This window comes from Lissotriton vulgaris, chromosome 12, assembly GCF_964263255.1.
Source record: "Lissotriton vulgaris chromosome 12, aLisVul1.2, whole genome shotgun sequence".
Taxonomy (NCBI): Eukaryota; Metazoa; Chordata; class Amphibia; order Caudata; family Salamandridae; genus Lissotriton; species Lissotriton vulgaris.
The window spans coordinates 788526688-788544659 of record NC_141700.1 but is presented as its reverse complement, the minus strand read 5'-3'; the positions used below and the strand labels follow the sequence as shown (position 1 = coordinate 788544659).

Genomic DNA, 17972 nt, shown 5'->3' with positions numbered 1-17972 from the left:
AGTGTTATACAGCTGTCTGAGGAGGTAAATATATGGTTTCCTCCCAGGTAGGGTTCCCCCTCATATCTTCCATGCCTTTGACGCCTTCAGTAATTTCTAGAGTACCTTCAGGGACTGTGTCGTGGCATTTGCTCTTCCAGAGGGTCACACTCACCTGTATGGGGTTCCCGCTGCGGTGGGGTACCGTCACTGAGCCCCAGAGCCAGGAGGTGCTCTGCGTACCCCCTTATACCTTCCATGCCTTTGAGGCCTCTAGTAAGTTCTAGAGTACCTCCAGGGCTGTGTTGTGGGATTTGCTCTTCCACAGGGTGACACTCACCTGTATGAGGTTCCCGCTGCGGTGGGGTACCGACACTGAGCCCCAGAGCCAGGCGGTGCTCTGTGTGCCCCTAATACCTTCCATACCTTTGAGGCCTTCAATAAGCTCTAGAGTACTTCCAGGGAATGTCTTGTGGCATTTGTCCTTCTACGGGGTCACACTCACCTGTATGGGTTTTCCACTGTGGCGGGGTACCATCACTGAATCCCGGAGCCAGGCGGTGCTCCGCGTACCCCCTTATACCTTCAATACCTTTGAGGCCTTCAATAAGTTCTAGAGTACCTCCAGGGCTGTGTTGTGGGATTTGTTCTTCCACAGGGTGACAGTCACCTGTATGGGGTTCCCGCTGCAGCGAGGTTCCGTCACTGAGGCCTGGAGCCAGGCGGTGCTCTGCGTACCCCCTTATACCTTCCATGCCGTTGAGGCTTTCATGGAGTTCTAGAGTACCTCAAGGGCTGTGTTGTGGGATTTGTTCTTCCACGGGGTGACACTCACCTGTATTGGGTTGCCGCTGCAGCGGGGTACCGTCACTGAGCCCCGGAGCCAGGCGGTGCTCTGCGTACCCCCTTATACCTTCCATGCCGTTGAGGCTTTCATGGAGTTCTAGAGTACCTCAAGGGCTGTGTTGTAGGATTTGTTCTTCCACGGGGTGACACTCACCTGTATTGGGTTGCCGCTGCAGCGGGGTACCGTTACTGAGCCCCGGAGTCAGGCGGTGCTCTGCGTACCCCCTTATACCTTCCATGCCGTTGAGGCTTTCATGGAGTTCTAGAGTACCTCAAGGGCTGTGTTGTGGGATTTGTTCTTCCACAGGGTGACACTCACCTGTATGGGGTTCCCGCTGCGGCGGGGTACCGTCACTGAGCCCCGGAGCCAGGCGGTGCTCTGCGTACCCCCTTATACCTTCCATGCCGTTGAGGCTTTCATGGAGTTCTAGAGTACCTCAAGGGCTGTGTTGTGGGATTTGTTCTTCCACAGGGTGACACTCACCTGTATGGGGTTCCCGCTGCGGCGGGGTACCGTCACTGAGCCCCGGAGCCAGGCGGTGCTCTGCGTACCCCCTTATACCTTCCATGCCATTGAGGCTTTCATGGAGTTCTAGAGCACCTCAAGGGCTGTGTTGTGGGATTTGGTCTACCACGGGGTGACACTCACCTGTATGGGGTTCCCGTTGCGGCGGGGTACCGTCACTGAGCCCCGGAGCCAGGCGGTGCTCTGCGTACCCCCTTATACCTTCCATGCCATTGAGGCTTTCATGGAGTTCTAGAGTACCTCAAGGGCTGTGTTGTGGGATTTGTTCTTCCACAGGGTGACACTCACCTGTATGGGGTTCCCGCTGCGGCGGGGTACCGTCACTGAGCCCCGGAGCCAGGCGGTGCTCTGCGTACCCCCTTATACCTTCCATGCCATTGAGGCTTTCATGGAGTTCTAGAGTACCTCAAGGGCTGTGTTGTGGGATTTGTTCTTCCACGGGGTGACACTCACCTGTATGGGGTTCCCGCTGCGGCGGGGTACCGTCACTGAGCCCCGGAGCAAGGCGGTGCTCTGCGTACCCCCTTATACCTTCCATGCCATTGAGGCTTTCATGGAGTTCTAGAGTACCCCCAGGGCTGTGTTGTGGGATTTGTTCTTCCACGTGGTGACACTCACCTGTATGGGGTTCCCTCTGCGGCGGGGTACCGTCACTAAGACCCAGAGCCAGGCGGTGCTCTGCGTACCCCTTATACCTTCCATGTCGTTGAGGCTTTCATGGAGTTCTAGAGTACCTCAAGGGCTGTGTTGTGGGATTTGTTCTTCCACGGGGTGACACTCACCTGTATGGGGTTCCCGCTGCGGCGGGGTACCGTCACTGAGCCCCAGAGCCAGGCGGTGCTCTGCGTACCCCCTTATACCTTCCATGCCATTGAGGCTTTCATGGAGTTCTAGAGTACCTCAAGGGCTGTGTTGTGGGATTTGTTCTTCCACGGGGTGACACTCACCTGTATGGGGTTCCCGCTGTGGCGGGGTACCGTCTCTGAGCCCCGGAGCCAGGCGGTGCTCTGCGTACCCCCTTATACCTTCCATGTCGTTGAGGCTTTCATGGAGTTCTAGAGTTCCTCAAGGGCTGTGTTGTGGGATTTGTTCTTCCACGGGGTGACACTCACCTGTATGGGGTTCCCGCTGCGGCGGGGTACCGTCACTGAGCCCCGGAGCCAGGCGGTGCTCTGCGTACCCCCTTATACCTTCCATGCCATTGAGGCTTTCATGGAGTTCTAGAGTACCTCAAGGGCTGTGTTGTGGGATTTGTTCTTCCACAGGGTGACACTCACCTGTATGGGGTTCCCGCTGCGGCGGGGTACCGTCACTGAGCCCCGGAGCCAGGCGGTGCTCTGCGTACCCCCTTATACCTTCCATGCCATTGAGGCTTTCATGGAGTTCTAGAGTACCTCAAGGGCTGTGTTGTGGGATTTGTTCTTCCACGGGGTGACACTCACCTGTATGGGGTTCCCGCTGCGGCGGGGTACCGTCTCTGAGCCCCGGAGCCAGGCGGTGCTCTGCGTACCCCCTTATACCGTCCATGTCGTTGAGGCTTTCATGGAGTTCTAGAGTACCTCAAGGGCTGTGTTGTGGGATTTGGTCTTCAAAGGGGTGACACTCACCTGTATGGGGTTCCCGCTGCGGCGGGGTACCGTCACTGAGCCCCGGAGCCAGGCGGTGCTCTGCGTACCCCCTTATACCTTCCATGCCATTGAGGCTTTCATGGAGTTCTAGAGCACCTCAAGGGCTGTGTTGTGGGATGTGGTCTTCCACTGGGTGACACTCACCTGTATGGGGTTCCCGCTGCGGCGGGGTACCGTCTCTGAGCCCCGGAGACAGGCGGTGCTCTGCGTACCCCCTTATACCTTCCATGCCATTGAGGCTTTCATGGAGTTCTAGAGTTCCTCAAGGGCTGTGTTGTGGGATTTGTTCTTCCACGGGGTGACACTCACCTGTATGGGGTTCCCGCTGCGGCGGGGTACCGTCACTGAGCCCCGGAGCCAGGCGGTGCTCTGCGTACCCCCTTATACCTTCCATGCCATTGAGGCTTTCATGGAGTTCTAGAGTACCTCAAGGGCTGTGTTGTGGGATTTGTTCTTCCACAGGGTGACACTCACCTGTATGGGGCTCCCGCTGCGGCAGGGTACCGTCACTGAGCCCCGGAGCCAGGCGGTGCTCTGCGTACCCCCTTATACCTTCCATGCCATTGAGGCTTTCATGGAGTTCTAGAGTACCTCAAGGGCTGTGTTGTGGGATTTGTTCTTCCACGGGGTGACACTCACCTGTATGGGGTTCCCGCTGCGGCGGGGTACCGTCTCTGAGCCCCGGAGCCAGGCGGTGCTCTGCGTACCCCCTTATACCTTCCATGTCGTTGAGGCTTTCATGGAGTTCTAGAGTACCTCAAGGGCTGTGTTGTGGGATTTGGTCTTCAAAGGGGTGACACTCACCTGTATGGGGTTCCCGCTGCGGCGGGGTACTGTCACTGAGCCCCGGAGCCAGGCGGTGCTCTGCGTACCCCCTTATACCTTCCATGCCATTGAGGCTTTCATGGAGTTCTAGAGCACCTCAAGGGCTGTGTTGTGGGATTTGGTCTTCCACGGGGTGACACTCACCTGTATGGGGTTCCCGCTGCGGCGGGGTACCGTCACTGAGCCCCGGAGCCAGGCGGTGCTCTGCGTACCCCCTTATACCTTCCATACCTTTGAGGCCTTCAATAAGTTCTAGAGTACCTCCAGGGCTGTGTTGTGGGATTTGCTCTTCCACGGGGTCGCACTCACCTGTATTGGGTTCCCGCTGCAGCGGGGTACCGTCACTGAGCCCCGGAGCCAGGCGGTGCTCTGCGTACCCCCTTATGCCTTCCATGCCGTTGAGGCTTTCATGGAGTTCTAGAGTACCTCAAGGGCTGTGTCGTGGGATTTGGTCTTCAAAGGGGTGACACTCACCTGTATGGGGTTCCCGCTGCGGCGGGGTACCGTCACTGAGCCCCGGAGCCAGGCGGTGCTCTGCGTACCCCCTTATACCTTCCATGCCATTGAGGCTTTCATGGAGTTCTAGAGCACCTCAAGGGCTGTGTTGTGGGATTTGGTCTTCCACGGGGTGACACTCACCTGTATGGGGTTCCCGCTGCGGCGGGGTACCGTCACTGAGCCCCGGAGCCAGGCGGTGCTCTGCGTACCCCCTTATACCTTCCATGCCATTGAGGCTTTCATGGAGTTCTAGAGTACCTCCAGGGCTGTGTTGTGGGATTTGGTCTTCAAAGGGGTGACACTCACCTGTATGGGGTTCCCGTTGCGGCGGGGTACCGTCACTGAGCCCCGGAGCCAGGCGGTGCTCTGCGTACCCCCTTATACCTTCCATGCCATTGAGGCTTTCATGGAGTTCTAGAGTACCTCCAGGGCTGTGTTGTGGGATTTGGTCTTCAAAGGGGTGACACTCACCTGTATGGGGTTCCCGTTGCGGCGGGGTACCGTCTCTGAGCCCCGGAGCCAGGCGGTGCTCTGCGTACCCCCTTATACCTTCCATGTCGTTGAGGCTTTCATGGAGTTCTAGAGTACCTCAAGGGCTGTGTTGTGGGATTTGGTCTTCAAAGGGGTGACACTCACCTGTATGGGGTTCCCGCTGCGGCGGGGTACTGTCACTGAGCCCCGGAGCCAGGCGGTGCTCTGCGTACCCCCATATACCTTCCATGCCATTGAGGCTTTCATGGAGTTCTAGAGCACCTCAAGGGCTGTGTTGTGGGATTTGTTCTTCCACGGGGTGACACTCACCTGTATGGGGTTCCCGCTGCGGCGGGGTACCGTCACTGAGCCCCGGAGCCAGGCGGTGCTCTGCGTACCCCCTTATACCTTCCATACCTTTGAGGCCTTCAATAAGTTCTAGAGTACCTCCAGGGCTGTGTTGTGGGATTTGCTCTTCCACGGGGTCGCACTCACCTGTATTGGGTTCCCGCTGCAGCGGGGTACCGTCACTGAGCCCCGGAGCCAGGCGGTGCTCTGCGTACCCCCTTATGCCTTCCATGCCGTTGAGGCTTTCATGGAGTTCTAGAGTACCTCAAGGGCTGTGTTGTGGGATTTGGTCTTCAAAGGGGTGACACTCACCTGTATGGGGTTCCCGCTGCGGCGGGGTACCGTCACTGAGCCCCGGAGCCAGGCGGTGCTCTGCGTACCCCCTTATACCTTCCATGCCATTGAGGCTTTCATGGAGTTCTAGAGCACCTCAAGGGCTGTGTTGTGGGATTTGGTCTTCCACGGGGTGACACTCACCTGTATGGGGTTCCCGCTGCGGCGGGGTACCGTCACTGAGCCCCGGAGCCAGGCGGTGCTCTGCGTACCCCCTTATACCTTCCATGCCATTGAGGCTTTCATGGAGTTCTAGAGTACCTCCAGTGCTGTGTTGTGGGATTTGGTCTTCAAAGGGGTGACACTCACCTGTATGGGGTTCCCGTTGCGGCGGGGTACCGTCACTGAGCCCCGGAGCCAGGCGGTGCTCTGCGTACCCCCTTATACCTTCCATGCCATTGAGGCTTTCATGGAGTTCTAGAGTACCTCCAGGGCTGTGTTGTGGGATTTGTTCTTCCACGGGGTGACACTCACCTGTATGGGGTTCCCGCTGCGGCGGGGTACCGTCACTGAGCCCCGGAGCCAGGCGGTGCTCTGCGTTCCCTGCACACCCCAGATCTTCACCAGACCGGAGGAGTCGTTCAGCAGTACATTCAGCTGGCTCTCAGTACTGAGTTCTATGCCATACATGTGGTAGTAAAACTGCACGCAGATGTCCGACGAGGTCGTAAAGGATGGACTTTCAAGCCTTATGTATTGTCCCGTCTCAATGTCGCCCGACTCCAGGTGGATGTAGTATCCCTCTGCAATGGAAAGAAAAGCCAGGGTGTGAAGGGCTCTGCACCACAGGCCGGACATCTCAAAATGTCCCATGCCTGGTATGAGATTTACAATAGGTCTCATCAGGTTGCAGTGTGTGAATAAGTACCAGGGCCATTGCTTGGTTCACTGACCTTCTGAGCCATTGAGAACAGACACACAAAAATAAAAATATATGAAAGAAAGGTTGGAAAGCGGATCAAGAGAACAGCAGAATATGGAATGAAGAAAAGGGAAAATTACATTAGCATGTAGAATAAACAAATGACCAAAATAAAGACATGAAGAAAAAAGAATGAAAAATAGAAAGAGAGTGAGGAAGAACTATAAAGGCCAGATGAGGTGGGCATCTCAGTGTTAGCATGGAACCCCGATGCGGGCAGAGAATTGGCTCCCTGTCCCACATCTCAGAGAGATGACAAGATGGTGCCTCTGACATCAGGCTGAGTTGAGATGGAGAGCCTGGAGAGATGCAGCTGCCTGGAGCTACGGGACGTTTGCTGTGAACATTGAGGTGTTAGTGGTACAAGGAGAGCTACTGCCACAGAGTAGGCACTGGAGCCATCTGCAAGGTTCTGGAAAGCTGTGTATTCCATAATAGGAAACTCCTCAATTTAAGTGTTTTCTTCCCTCCAGAAGGTAGTGGTTCTGTTCCAAACCAGAAACAAGACAGAAGTGAGACCAGAAAGTCGTCATCACCCGCATGCTGTCGATAGTACAAACAAACCTGATTATTCCTGAAGAAGGCCAAAATAGGGGAGAAACGTGTTTACGTTGAGTCCTCAGATTAAAGGAGGCCGTAATCACTAAAACTACTACAGCCACTCCGAAGTGCCACACATTATTAAATGAGAGTTCCTGATATTGGTCGCCGTTTATTACAGTTGACCTCAGACAGTAGAGTCCAACGGGAAGCTCTTACTAGACTATCCTGAGAAGGTCATGAAGGAAAAAGGATAAACCAGAAAGACGGCCCTTCAAATACAAAAAATATGATGGTTTAGGTAGTGACACTTTTCGAATAGAGCAACTGATTCAATAATCTAATAAGGGGCTAAAATTGACCATAAGAAGGTGCTTGCTTGAGTTTCGCAAGACCAGAGAATTGAAGGATTTAGAAAAATTGAAAAAGGAGGACCGAAAGGACGCATCAGAAGTGTTACAGGAAGCAGAGTCCTTGTCTATTTATATGCCCACAGTTAAAGGTGGGGAATTCTTTTTTTTTTAAAGTATTTTATTAGTTTTCTATGAACAGATACATTAGCATTTCTGTGAATTCTATTTCTTTCTATTTTCTACTCCCACAACGGACTCCAGAGAGACTAGTTCAGAGGAAGGTACCGCACTAGCCGCGATGAGCGATTTGGAGAAGTGCAATGCTGTCTTGTGAGATGATTCCAGAAAGTGAGACATTTCAAGGGGGCAGCAAGGTGTTTCTGTTACTTGATGTTATTAGGTAGACCCAGTCCTGTTCCACCACTGAATGCCTGAGGAAGGAAGCGTTCTGCATGCCCACCACGCCTGAGATCTTTGCTGGCCAGAAGATTCCTTCAGCAGCACAGCCTGGTGGCCTCAATGTTCATGTCTGTCCCTACGCATAGAAGATCTGATAGACCAGAGCTGAAGAGCCTACAGGTGAAGCCAGAGAAGCGGGAACACCTCAAACATGGCGGAAATATACTGCAAGAGACAGCTGCCAGGATCAGATCCCACTACTGAGGTACCAGAGTACAACATTCAGATATCTGCCTTTAAGACATGAATGAGTAAAGACAGAAGAGGAGCAGAAAAAAAGCAAATGAGGAAAGAAAAGAACAGGAGCAAAAATGGCAAAAGTCAAAATGTGGTAAAAAGATAGTGAAAGAAAGGTGAATGAAACTGAAAGGAAACAGGCAGGAAGAAAGAGGAGGAAAGATAGGGGATTAGAAAAAGAAAGAAGAATAGGAAAAACATAATGAATGAATAAATAAAAGAAAGCAAGGGAGGGTGGGTGGATATAAAAGACGTGCAAAGAAAAGAAAGCAAACAAGTAAGATAATAAAGTTTTTCACGTAGAAGAAAGAAAGCAAAGGAAACCTACCACAATGAAAGTGGGAAGAGGATTATCAATAAAAGGAAAATTAGAAAGAAAGGAGAGTGATAAATTAAAATGCCAAGAAGAAGCTAGATGGTAGAAGACATACAAAAGCAGAGGTAATGGCCTGGCCTCTGGCAGTCGAAGGTCGAGGCAGGTGTATGGGGGACCCCCACTGGCGTGGCTCTGTTTCTTACTTCCATCGGGGTAGTCCCCGGGTGGGCCAGTCTGTTCCGTCGGGGTGGGGCGGTTGGTCCGGATCCATTCTCCATTATCGTCCTTTGACTGCGCCCAGTTGCAGAAGGGGCGAGCGTTGTCGTTAAAATCGCACTCGCTTATAACAGCTGTGATGGGATAAGGAGGGAGTTAGCAAAGTTTTATGAGTAATACAATACCCCTGCTTACAACCCCCATCTCTAGCTCTACTACAGAGACATACTTTCCAGTCCACACCACCAACAGCAAACATACTGAGCCCACCTTCTGACTCATGCCATCATTTCTCTCGCAGCAATGTGGCATGCAACCAACAGAGCTGAGCGTAGAGCTGACCACAGAGAGGGAGAACAACCCCCCCCCCCCCCAAGCAGCGACAATTTGGCTCGCATGGAAGTACAACGCAGAGCTATACTTCATACATGTGTTAGGAAAAGCCATCAAAAGTAGCCTAGTTGCTCCCTCAAAGAGAGCTGCTGCAGGGCAATGAAAATGATGAAGCAGGAGTCATGTAATCCACCTGATGCAGACCTAAAAGCAGGCGAAACATGTTGAACGCTTTGTAATTTCGAAGCCAGATTCCATGAATGCATTTTTGTAGAGCTGATTAACAGTGACAGAACCATATTTGATGCAGATATCATGAAGGTAGTATGGTAATAAGCATATTCTACTGCCCAGGACTGTAGGGCTGATTTAGAGTTTGGTGTCCGGGCACTCTGTCACAAACATCACGGATATCCCGTCCGCCTTATTACAAGAGCTTTGGGATATAATGCACTCGTAATAAAGCAAATGGGATGTGGGTGAAGTTTTAGACAGGGTACGCGTCCCACAAACTCTAAATCAGGCATGTGTCTTCTCCTAAATCAATGATGTGTGACTTCAGAGAGGAGGCAGAGTTCAAATTAAACACACTGCTGAAGGTTGATCAAAAACCTAGCCTTATTTAATTCTTAAAACACAAAAATATAAGTTCAAGAAGACGGAGCCACCCTCAAATAAGGAAGCTGTAAGGTCCAAAGTCCCTTGTGCAGTAGCCCTGTAACCCACTCCTCCTGGATTCACAATGTCACGAGTCCCCAGAGATATGTGTCGCATGGTTTGGGGTATGCTGTTCCCCTTCAGAGTACTCACCGTTGCAGGGGGTGAAGTTCAATGCGGGCTTCCTTTAAATATAGGTGGCTGATGTCGCCATGTCTGGCGACTGGTTGAAGCGGATTGTTACGTTTTCGGGCACAGGTCTTTTGACCATCTCAAATTGGGGAGGCTGCCTACGTGAACTCACTGGCCCCTAATGCCCCGCCCCCCACTGCTTACCTCGCCTAAGTGTGTATGCGTGTCTGCGCATGAGTGTGCTGCGCATGAGCACACAGGGCGCCCCACGTGAGGATCAGTTTGCCTGTGTGCAGCCCCATAGACCTGGGTTACCGTGATCAGCAGTAGTGGGCCATTTTTGATTTTGTGTCCCTACATCTTACAACTCTGCTTTTTCTGCCCCCCACCCCCAGCCTTGAGGCCCCTGAAGCTACGGTTACCCGTCCCACTTAGGGTAACACACTGAAGTGCACTGAAGTGTGCAAAAAGTGATGGATGGAATGATTGAATTAATCTGAGCCACTGGTAATCATTCGGGTCGCGTACTACGCCATAAATTGTTTGCCCATAGTGCCACCTCAGTTTGGGTGCAGCCATATGCACATCAGTCTTGAGGGGCCGGCCTGTTCCCATTGGAGCAGGATCAAGACTGATTTGCATATGGCTGGGTCCAAACTGAGGCGGGTGTGGACTGGGATGCGGCCGGAGTAATTTCCAGTGGCTGAGATTCATTCAAGCATTACATCCACCACTTTTTGTATACTGTGTTATGGAACGTGGGTCTCACAATGGGTTCAAGGCACTGTGATCTTTAGGGTCTTTGGTTATCTTGGGACTGGACTGGACCTGGAAAAGTGTACTTGGCTTTGTTTTCTGGCATGTGCAGCCAGCCTGCAGAAAAGTGTTATTTTAAATTATTTATTTTCTTTTGTTTGCCCCTCCAACCCCTTCTGCCCCGCCTCTCCAACCCCGTTAAGTATCAGCCGCCACTGCCTCTAACAGTGCATCTCATCTCGCCTTAGCCCCTCTCTCGCATATATTTAATTTGTTTTATAGCGCCTTTCACATCAGTGTAGGGGGTTGGAGCATTTTACATCACACACAAACCGAGACCATGAATCACGAGTGTGAATCAGGGTATAGAAAATGTTACACAAGGCAAAAGGGACTACAAGGTGTAGGATTCATGTGTCATCCATACAGGGAGGCACGTTTTAAGAGTCCTTGGTCTGGGGAAGCACAAACTCAGGATTCAGAACATAACACAGTGGTTAGGGTAGACTTTAATAAAAATTAATTTTTTTATACCCGAAAAAAACCCTTTTTAGCAAAATTTGGATAATGAAAGACTGGTAAAAAAACATAGCTTTCTAACATAGATTATGATTGTAACTTATGAACCGCACAGTAATAAAAGGATCTCTGTGACCAAAGCAGTAACCCACTGAGCTATGCACATAAAATACTGTTCTGTAATCTGCATAGTACATGCTCTTTGCAGCAGGCACATTAACCCTCTGTGCTATCTTGGAGGAATCAAAACTTCCCATAGACAAAACTCACCTCTTAAGCAGGTACATTAGTCACCAGAGTTATCTTGACACTTTTATTGTTGCCTGAAAACTGCTGGATATACAAGGAGCTCTGCAGTGCTTTTAAAACGTCTGCACTGCTAGAAAACCCTTCTACCAGGACACAAAAGTGCCCCGCCCTTCCAGAATGCCGGGAAAAGGCCCGATGCCCCGTACGGCCTTGGACATAGGGTCCGATTCACAAAGGACTTCCGCATTGTGGCGGAGACCCCGCAGTCATGGCGGAGACCTCGCAGTCCTGGCGGGACACCCTCACTCATGGCGGGACCTCTGCAATGAAACTGCAGTTCGGAGGTCCCGCCATGAGTGAGGGTCGATAGCACAAGTGAGGGTCCCCTGCATGAGTGAGGGTCGACAGCACGAGTGAGGGTTGCCTGCACGAGGGTGGGTCCCCCGCATGAGTGAGGGTCACCTGCACAAACGAGGGTCCCCCGCACGGGTGAGGGTCACCTGCACAAGTGAGGGTCCCCTGCCATGATGGTAGAGGCCGTTTGTGAATCGGGCCCCTAGTGTTTGTACACGTTGCCACCAATCCTCCAATGAAGGTCATCATCTCTGCCCCCCGCTTTTGGACTCCCTTGCGCTTGTCTACCTGAGTGGGGTTGGAGTACCCTTCTGGACACGGCCTCGTATTCCCAGAGACTGGGGTCGTATGACGGTAAATGCGCATTTTCATTGTTCGAGCACGGCGCACCTTTAAAAGGGTGCACCAGGAGCAGACAGTGAAACTGCGCTCTATTACCATGAATGCGCGGCCCCCAGGGCAGCCGCAAGCTGCGCCTGCATTGCATTCCTGTGAAAAATGGGGCAGCCGCTTTAAAGACGCTCCGTATTTTCACAGTACAGGCGCCAACCCGCCTGCACTTTTGAAGGGGATTAGAGACCCCTTTGCAGGCGGGTGCAGTCAGTGACTGCACCCGCCTGCAATGGGATGTCTGGGGGGTTCGTGGGACCCCCTTTTACTCCCTCCAGAGGACTGCCACCTTTTAGATAGCACTGTCAGTGGACCCCTCCTGATTGATTCTTTGCCTCTGCACCTGCGTCTGTAATCCGGCGCGGGCACAGAGGCAAAGGCATTCCCTCATTTGCATGGGGCACGCCCCCTGCAGATAGCGATGGAGCTTTATGTGTGCCAGAGCTATCGGTATCACCAAAGGAGTCGCACAAGCAAATGCGGCCCCTTCTGTAATACCAAAGTGCCCCGGGGGGCGCACAAAGCAGGCGCAAACGCCTGTTGCGCCCCCGGGGCACTTTATGTATCACAGGCCCTGATCCGCACCCATGCCCAGAAACGTTTTACGGCAAGAGCAGGGCCGGACTGGGAACTGAAAGCAGCCCTGGCAAACTTTCCCAGACCAGCCCCCATCCGGCGCGTAGCGAGCGAAAGCAACGTGCCAACCTGAGGACTACAAGGGGGTTTGAGGGTTTTCTCCTCCCAAGAAAATTTTGGAAAAAGACAGATCAAAATGGCCAATTTTACAGCACATTTTCCATTACATATTCAATTGTATGAACTTTCAAAGCACAGTAAATAGTAGATGATGACCTTAAAGAGCACCCGGTTACACCCACCCAGTCAGATCATGTACCCATAGACATTCTTTCAGAAAGCACCAAAAATAGACACGAGTAGTGAATCACAGAGAACAAAGTAAAAGTGAGACCAGCCCCCACATGGTGTGTAGCGAGCAAGCACAGCGAGCAAGCCCGACGACTACTAGGGGAGTTTGGGGGGTTCTCCCACCAAGAAAATTTTGGAAAAAGACAGACCAAAATGGTGAATTTTACAGCACATTTTCCATTGCATATTCAATTGTATCAACTTTCAAAGCACAGTAAATAGTAGAGGATGACCTTAAAGAGCACCAGGTTATCCACCCAGTCACATTATGCACCTGAAGCACACATGCTGTTTCCATGAGTTTTCACATTAAAGCTAGGCCTGCTGACTTTATCAATGCTTGTTGTCAAAAATGTGTCGTAAAGGAATTGAGAAAACTCAACTTAACTGTATATTTTCATACCTTGCTGCCAGAACCAGAATACCACCAGAAATAAGTTTGATTCCACAAGCTAGCTGACAGACAACCCAATGTGAAAGTGTTCTCCTTTTCCAAGCTCTTTAAAGAGAGACAAATGATTTCTAAAGAAACGTACATAAAGATGGTGCTGAAACAAGGATAGACATAGGCAGTGCAGCTCCCACAAGATATGTGGTTGGAGGTGGGAGTAAAATAGAAATGCTTTGAAGAAACCAGGGATACCAACTGTGCCATCTGCACATCTGACTGTCTCTTGCTTGGTCCATGTGACCTGTCTGCCCACCTCTTTCCTGTGCAGTCCTAAAATCTTTAGATGTCTCTGTTGGCAACACAGCTCTTTCTCAGGGGTGGTTCGGGGCAGCTGTCTTGAAAGTGGCATTGTCTTGCCAATGAATGTGTGTGGTGTGACCTCTGAGGGGCCAGTTGGGGTGAACCAAGGTATCACAGCAGCTGGGACAGTGCACAGTGATGAAAGGCACAGTTTCTTCTGATCCTGCTGTTTTCCAGTATGACAATGTTTGTGTGTTTTGAACAAACCTGAGACTGGCAGGAGGTGTCCTGTTACCACATAGGAAAGAAGACAGATGCATCTATGACCGGAACGAAAGAATAACCAATACACAGGAAAACACACAAATAGGTAGGTCTTCCTGAAGGCCTGCTTGACCTGTAATCACACAAGAAGCCACACAAAGGACAAATAAAAAACACAGGAAGATAGAGTGAGGACAGGTAAAGGGTAACACAGACAGAGACACAGATAACAGACAAAGAAGGCAGAATGACATAGAGGAACGACGAAAAGACAAATCTACAAGACAGATACTGAGGAATACTGACATAATCTCAGATTATAGACAGGCGCAAAGGTTAGACCAATCTTTTATTCACAACCTAGGGGGAGGTGACACTTCGGCTTAGAGACAGGTGACTCATTGAGGATGCGGCAATTTACTTTAATACACATGATGTGTCTTTGAAGTTAGAACAGATCTTGATCCCAGCCACATCAAGGCGACAGCCAGGCAAGAAGGGGCGCTGTGCTAACCGCTGTGGGGTAAGTGACTGCCCTAACCCTGCCTTTTGTGTTTATGACATGAAGCGGGGTTAGGACTAGCATAGGTGGACTCTCGGAGTGGCTTAATCATTCTGTGCTCGTCAGTGTGTGTCACTGTCTCGGCTCCGGGAGTCAGGGCCGGCAAGGCCCAGGCAACGCGCAATATACAACTAGTCAAGCCCTGGCCATCCCACTCCAATCTACCCTAACCCTCTCCACCTCAAACTAACCTACTCCAATCTATATTGAGAGGAGTTTACAATGATAACATATAATTGACAAAAACTGCCGCCATCTCCTTATTGGGCAGGTGGATCTGGATATGGCAATGGTTATGGATACCTTGCGTTATCTGTATTGCCTTATTATGCCTTGATTTCGTACAAATTGCAATAAAAACATGCTTTAAAAAAAATGTACTCCAGTCTACTGCATCTAATTCCACCCACTTCAATCTACACCACTCCAATTTACCCGAATGTACTCCACTCCAATATACTCCTTTCCAATCTACCCCACCCTAACCAGGGCCGGACTGGGAACCGAAACCGGCCCTGGCAAAGTGCTCGGCCGGCCCCCCTACATCCCCGCCCCCCCCCCGCCCCCGTGGGGAGGGAGGGGGGGGGGGTTGGGGGTGCGACCGCACTCATTGCCATGCCGGTTTTCTGCCGTTTTTGTTACAGGGCCGTTTTTGCAGCTATGCTGCAAAAAACGGCCCTGTAACAAAAACGGCCCCCTGGGGCCCAAAACCGGCCCCCACCCATGCGGCCGACCGGGGGATTGCCCGGTGCCCGTAACGGCCAGTCCGGGCCTTGCCGCCGCACTCTGGTGTGCCTTTAAAAATAAACAGGGGCGCCGCGAACAGATGCTATAATTATTAATTATGTACCTCCTCTAAGTCAAAGTCTCGAGAAAACTTTTAGCTAAAATTTCAGTTCTCTTCAGCCCGGGCGTGCTGAGATGCCAACGAATGCATCAGTGTGAAAGGCTGTTTGAACTCTGAGGCAGAAGGAGTATTTCACTGCAAAATATGTTATGTTTTTTTACCACGCAATATGAAACCAATTGCCTTGAATAGACACCAATAGAAAGTAGGTTGCATCACTCACACGCATAGATTACTGATGCTGTTTGTTAGTCATTTTAACTCCAGCTGCACTCAAATTCCTGATTTTTGTTGATGGCTGAGTAAAAGTGTTTCTGTCTGAAGTCAGTAGAGGGCTGTGTCTTACAGGAGCCAATCGGGCTACTAAATGTTGCATGCAGGCCTCGTGGGCCAAGGGGGGGTTTGGAGGGCTGGGGTGGGGGTGGGGTGGGGTGGATGGGAGATTCCAGCAAACGTCTCAGCATGTATCACTAATTTGGGGTGTTATGCACGTACCACTAGAGATGGTATCAATGTTTAATTTGGTAGCTGTGCATGTTGAGGGGGATTTGGGTATGATAAACTGCACAAAAGAACAGACACTTCCCTGCTAAGCTCCTAATTGTCCCAAGGATTGTATACGAACAGCAGGGTCTGGAGCTGTGTAGTGGACTGGTCAGAAGGCCAAAACGAATTTCAGTGTGAAATTTAACAGCTTCGGGCCAGCGAGCCTAAAGCTACAGCTCTTGAGGTGGATGCTAGGAACTCTGAGTGAGCAGTCTGTACAGCAGTCTCACAGAACTGAGTTACTTCTTGGCACTATGTGAACGTTGCTGTGGTTTTTGTAGCTTTTAAAAATTGCTTTGTTCGGAGCCAATGGAATTAAACATCCCGTAAAGTAAATAGATTTTTGAGAGGCAAATGCTCTTTTGCTCAGTCTCTTACCCTCTCTTCTTAGAGTGCCAAGTTTTGCCACTTTTGCTTTTGTGCACTTCACACAGACCGCCAAGGACTGTACCACATCTGACTGTTTTAGATGACTAGTGACCTGTGTCCAAATTATGGAGTGTGATCTTTTTCTTACAACATAACATTTCATCATTATTAACATAATGCTATTTTTGGATCTTTAGTGCCCTTGAGGCATTGCACAAAGGTGTCATGTTGTGTCTTGGCTCTGCCCAGTGGAGTGTTTGTCCATTGGCTTTTTGGGTAGATTTGTTCATGTTCACTCGAGTGCTTGCACTGAACTGGATGACAAATAATTTGCTAACTATACTACTCTACATTCACCCTACTGCTGCTGGCATGCATTGACACATTAAATCAATCTTGCTAAAGGAGTAAATGAGAAATATTTAAGTTGTCCCCCATCCATCACCTGTTCCACTCGGCTCCCCGGAATTAGCTCCTCTAGAGCCAATTTTTTAAAACAACTTTTATTCTTCCTGTGGGGTATTCACCCACATACAACCCCCCCCCCCCCCCCCCCCCACCCACCCTCACTCTGACTTACCCTTTTGAGAGGCTGCGCTCTCCGCTGCTCCGGGGGCGCCTCCTTCCCTGTGGGAGAGAAAAGAAGAGGTGTAAAATTCTGGCCTCGCACCGCGCCCCCGTCTGAGTCTCTCCACTGCGTGGCCCTTGTGACGTGACGGTTGTGTCCCTTGCGTGGGGATGGGGCAGAATATGCAGGGGTGGGTCAGGATGCGCAGGGGCCCCCGAGGGGTGGGTCAGGATGCACAGGTGCCCCCGAGGGGGTGGGCCAAGATCCACAGGGGCTCCTAGGGGTGGGTTGGGATGCGCAGGGGCCCCCGAGGGCCGGCGCCTCTGGGCCCTGCCTGGGAGGGTGTGTAGGGTGGGTCAGGATGCGCAGGGGCCCCTAGGAGTGGGTCAGGGCCCCACGAGGGGTGAGCCAGGAGGCGGAGGGCCCCCCGAGGGGTGGGACAGGATCCACAGGGGCCCCTAGGGGTGGGTCAGGATGCGCAGGGACCCCCGATGGATGCCCTGCCTGGGAGGGTGTGTAGGGTGGGTCAGGATGCGCATGGGCCCCGGAGGAGTGGGTCAGGGTGTACAGGCCCCCCCCACGAGGGTTGGGTCAGATGCGCAGGGGGCCCCGAGGGATGGGTCAGGATGCGCAGGGGCCCCAGGGATGGGTCAGGATGCGCAGGGGCCCCAGAGGAGTGGGTCAGGATGCGCAGGCCCCCCCCCCCCGAGGGGTGGGTCAGGATGCGCAGGGGCCCCCAAGGGATGGGTCAGGATGTGCAGGGGTGAGGTGGCTGCGGGGATCTGAAGCTTCCCCGGTCCATGCGTAGACTGGTGACGCATCAAGGTTGGTTTCTGCTTTGCATTCTGGGACCTGCGGTACTAATTATCCAAATATAAAATCAAGATTACCAGCCCCAAAATGCAATGCATAAAACCTAGACGGGCCTACTCCATTTTAGTAACTCCCCCCACACCCCTGGTGGCATCAGAACCACAGACCAACCCTGAAAATCACCAACAGCGGGAGCAAAAAAAACCCAGACCGGGGTTAAACTCTGAGAAGTCACAGGCATGAATCTATGAAAACAGACCCTGAGAGTGGGGTCAAACCCTAAAAGTTCACAGGTGTGAATCTATGAAAACAGACCCTGAGAGTGGGGTCGGACCCTAAGAGTTCACAGGCATGAATCTATGAAAACAGACCCTGAGAGTGGGGTCAAACCCTAAAAGTTCACAGGTGTGAATCTATGAAAACAGACCCTGAGAGTGGGGTCAAACCCTAAAAGTTCACAGGTGTGAATCTATGAAAACAGACCCTGAGAGTGGGGTC

At 51.8% G+C, this 17972-nt stretch overlaps 1 protein-coding gene across 1 annotated transcript in view; it reads right to left on the bottom strand.

The window, feature by feature from the left end:
* The window catches only part of LOC147678728 (IgGFc-binding protein-like), a 247706-nt gene that overhangs the window by 207203 nt on the left and 22531 nt on the right, over positions 1-17972 (bottom strand). Inside the window, exons 2-4 of the mRNA XM_086946187.1 lie at positions 16674-16720; positions 8485-8631; positions 5929-6197 (exon numbers count right to left, since the gene is read on the bottom strand). Of these exons, the coding sequence (XP_086802313.1) occupies positions 5929-6197; positions 8485-8631; positions 16674-16720 (463 nt within the window). The remainder of the gene's footprint in view (positions 1-5928; positions 6198-8484; positions 8632-16673; positions 16721-17972) is intronic.